The sequence below is a fragment of the Echinops telfairi genome, unplaced genomic scaffold (genome assembly GCF_000313985.2).
Source record: "Echinops telfairi isolate 266 unplaced genomic scaffold, ASM31398v2 ScPeMD7_655;HRSCAF=1070, whole genome shotgun sequence".
Taxonomy (NCBI): Eukaryota; Metazoa; Chordata; class Mammalia; order Afrosoricida; family Tenrecidae; genus Echinops; species Echinops telfairi.
The window spans coordinates 31470006-31473925 of record NW_022104553.1 but is presented as its reverse complement, the minus strand read 5'-3'; the positions used below and the strand labels follow the sequence as shown (position 1 = coordinate 31473925).

The window sequence follows — 3920 nt, the reverse complement described above, 5'->3', positions numbered from 1 at the left end:
CTCCCAGAGGATTCTCTCAGTTCCTGCAAGATGCAGGCAGCTGATATGTTGCTAAGGCGGTGCCTCTGTCTTGTCCCTCCTCTCTTCTTGAAGTGAGTCCCTCCTTATCCTTTGAGTCAGAGAGGCAAGCCTCCTCCAGACACCAGAGGCCGTCCAGTCCGGATGCAAGTCCTGTCTGTGCATCCCTCATCGCCCCCCACATCCTGGGCCTGGCCCTTCCACCACCCACCCCCACCCCGGGCCTATATGGGCTGGTTGTGGGGTTGCCTCCACCATCAGGGTGTGGCCAGCCCAGGGCTATGGGTCGGGAATGGCCAATGGGGCCAGGGTTTGGGGCTGGGGCGCTGCGGGGCTGCAGTGTGGCAGCTGAAGGCCTGGCCCCGCCCCCAGGTTCGAGGACAGTCGCCTGGACACCTGTGTCTATGAGCTGCACGTCTGGCTGCTGGCTGCTGACCGCCGCAGCGTCATCGCCCAACACCACGCGGCCCCCCGAGTCTCCCGGAGAGGCTGTCCCGGATGCTGGGTCCAGGTCAGACACTGCCTGCCCCCGCCCCCGTCCCTGCCGGGGAGGAGAGGGGGGATGCAGGGGTCCCCCTAAGGAATTCTTCCTGATCTCGGGGTTCACCAGGTGTCCCACGTATTCCGCCGTTACGGTTCCGGCGTGCGCTTCATCCACTTCATGCACAAGACCAAGAACCGGATGGAGGCTGGCGGGCTGCGAAGGACCAGGGTGACCGACTCATCCGTGTCCGTGCAGCTGAGGGAGTGACACTGGACCAGGGCCTATTCAGACCCCTCACACCGAACCACCTCCCCTGAACCCCTGACCCTGACCCCTCCCTGATGCCTTAGCAGCTTTCTGACCCCATAGCCCTGCGGCCTACTCGTTAGCTCCGCCCCAATCTATAGCCCTGCCCTGTCCTCATTAGCCCCGCCCTGGCTCCTAGTCCCTCCCTGGCCCATAGCTCCTCTCTGACACCTTAGCATCTCTTTAACCTCTTAGCCCCGCCCCACCTCATAACCCCGCCCCACAACCCCTCCCTGGCTTATAGCCCCACCCAACCTTTAGCCCCTCCCAGGCCCATTGCCCAGTCCTGACCTGTAGTCCAGCCCAACCCCCAGCATCTCTCTGACCCCTTAGTACCTCCCTGGCCCTTAGCCCCTCCCTGTTCCCTTAGCTGCACTCTACCCCTAAGCCCCTCCCTGACCCCTTAGCCCCGCCTTAACCGTTAGCCCCTCCCTAACTCCTTAGCATCATTCTGACCCTGAACTTTTAGATTCCTGCCAAATCCCCACCCCGTTACCTTAGCACCTCTAGATCCCTTAGCCCCTCCCTGGCTCTTGGCACCACCTGCTCCCGTGACACCTTTATGACCCTTCATCATTCCCTTAATAGACCTCCCAACCCCCTTAGTGTCTGCCTGGCCCTCCATCGGACACCGGTGCACATCCTTGAATGTCCAGCTCTTTGGCTTGTCTACAACATTCTCTGATGAAGGGGTGGGGGTGGGGGGGCACGAGTCCTGATTCAGAGCGTGAGGGGGATAGGTGCTCAATAAAATCTTCACTGAGCTTCCCAGCACTTCCCGCTCTGTGCCGGTCCGGTCCCTGGTCCGCGTCCCTGGAGTCTTGAGTGCATCCCAAGCCCTTGAGCACCTCGGTCTCTTTCCCACCTCCCTCGACCTTTTCACACCGGCTCAGTTCACCGTGGCTTCTGAGCATCTTCACAGCAGCCCCGACTGCGCAGTGGGTTTAACTTGGGCTGCTAACTGAAGATTGGCGGTTCAAGTCGACACTGAGGGAGGCTGCCTGTCTCATAGAGTAGCTGTGAGTTAGAATGGACTCATGGCAGTGGGTCTCTATTCCTTTGGGCTTTTAGCAGCTTAACATTCCAGAGCTCTTAACTCTCAGTATGTTTTCTTCTCTCCCATCCCAAGTTGTCGTCCCCGGAGAACTGTCCCCGCACCTCTCTCTGCACTCCAGGACCCTCCATTTCCCTCCTTCAGCTCCCCCAGATCCATCAAGGGCCCTCATGCCAGATGTGGCGGTGGGGATGCTGTGGGGACAATTTGCAGCCAGAACAGAGTTATACACATTTGAATTCAGGTGTCATCATGTGTTGGGGAGGAGAGGGAAGAAACGTTTTTTAACAACCTCCAAGGCCTGGGAAGGAGCCCTGGTGGCAAAGTGCTTACAAGTTGGGCTGCTCACCTCAAGGCTGGAAGTTCAAAACTAGCAGCCGCTCCTCTGCAGAGAGATGAGGTTGTCTGCTTCTGTAAAGAGTTACAGTCTCAGCAGCCCCCGGGAGCAGTTCTACTCTGGCCTATAGGACAGACTGAACTGGATGGCAGTGGGTTGTTTGTGGCCATTGTGGCTGTGTGGAGGCCTGGGTAGGAAGGTGGCCCTGTGTGGGGCCTTGGCTGCCGAAGTGCTTCTGAAAAGGTCACTGCTCTGCAGACCCACATAGGGCAGAGCTGTACCCTGTAACACTGGGCTTCCCCATGAGTCAGAATTAACGGGGTGGGTGAGGCCAGGGTTCCCGCCAGATCTCTCCACAGACCCTGCTGCTAGTCTGGGGCCCCCATCCCTAAGGATCCCTGCTGTGCCAAGTAGTAACCTTTTAATTGCAGAATAATAACTATCTAAAACACAAAGTTCTATCAGCCCCTTGGGGTCAGGGCTGGCGTGTGTGTGTGTGTGTGTGTGTGTGTGTGTGTGTGTGTGTGTAGGGCGAGGGGTGGGTGCTGGGCAGTGGCATTTTAATATTTAACCCTCAGTCAACAGTGTGCCCTGATCTGCCAGCTGAACTCGCTATAGACCTGTCCTTCTGGGCGTGTGTGTCTGTCCAGACGTACATCCATGCTAGAATCTGTGTTCCCGTCCCCACCACAGCACTGTCCCAGGCATGGGCTGCCCAGGTCTGACTTTCCTGTCTGCCACTGTCCCCATGCCCGTCCTCCCCTCCGCTCCCCTCGCCCCCAACCCTACCCCTGCCCCAAGTACAAGCATAAGCAGATGGCAGATGAGGCCAACTTCAGAAGGGCTGTATTGCAGAGAAGGAGTGGATAGGACGGTGAGGGCAGGCAGACAGCTTCCTCTCATGTCTCAGCCCCATCAGGAGACCTCAGGGTCAAGGTCAGGTGAGGGCCCTGGTGTGGAGTGGGGTTTGGGGGTGAGGAACCTCCAAGACATCAGTAGCACCTGCAACAGAAGAAAAAACAGTCAACGGGATGCCAGGTGCCCAGGGATTCTAGAAGGCTGGGGGTGGGGAGGCCCCAGAGGCCGGTCCAAGGCTGCAAGATAGGAGTTGTGGTCTGAGGGTTTGAGGTTGATGGGGGAGGTCCCAGTGCCCGTGAGCTTGAAAAGGTGAGTGCAGGGTGGGCTCAGGGGTCCCAGACTGAGCGTAGCTGTGAGACTGGTTTCAGGGGCTAAGGTTGGGGTTAGGACAAGCCTAGAACTGGGCCTGGGCACTCGAGGCCTGGGCCAGTCAGTCTTTGAGGTTGAGGAGCCCACAGCTGTGTTTACAAAGGTCCAAGGAGCCCTGTTGGTTTAGTGGTTACTCATTGGGCCGCTAGCCCTAAGGTCAGCAGTTCAAACCCATCAGCCACCACTCTAGAGAAAGACGAAGCTGTCTATCCCCATAAAGTGTTACAGTCTCAGAAACTACTCTGTCCTATAGGGTGGCTACGAAATTAAACCACCCCAGTGGTGGTGAATTGAGTTTGAAGGACATGGGCTTGTATGCACTGGCTTTGGGCTCTGGGGTCTCTAAGGTGTGTATGGGAGGGGTGAGGGGTGGAAAGGGGTTGGGTGTGATCCTAGCCCCAAGCCTGACTTTCAGGGGAGGTGGGGGAGTGTTGGAGGGTGTTCCAGAGTTAGTCTGCCTTCTCAGGAAAGAGCTGTTGTGGGTGGGGGGCGGG

The 3920-nt window shown here is 58.0% G+C and overlaps 2 protein-coding genes across 2 annotated transcripts in view; one reads left to right on the top strand and one right to left on the bottom strand.

Annotated features, from left to right (window-relative positions):
• NCCRP1 (NCCRP1, F-box associated domain containing) overlaps nt 1-769 on the top strand; it is a 5396-nt gene extending 4627 nt beyond the window's left edge. The window contains exons 7-8 of the mRNA XM_004710485.1: nt 391-529; nt 629-769. Of these exons, the coding sequence (XP_004710542.1) occupies nt 391-529; nt 629-769 (280 nt within the window). The remainder of the gene's footprint in view (nt 1-390; nt 530-628) is intronic.
• Nucleotides 770-3191: 2422 nt separating this feature from the next.
• The window catches only part of SYCN (syncollin), a 1915-nt gene continuing 1186 nt past the window's right edge, over nt 3192-3920 (bottom strand). The window contains exon 2 of the mRNA XM_004710486.1: nt 3192-3201. Coding sequence (XP_004710543.1) covers nt 3192-3201 — 10 coding nt within the window. The remainder of the gene's footprint in view (nt 3202-3920) is intronic.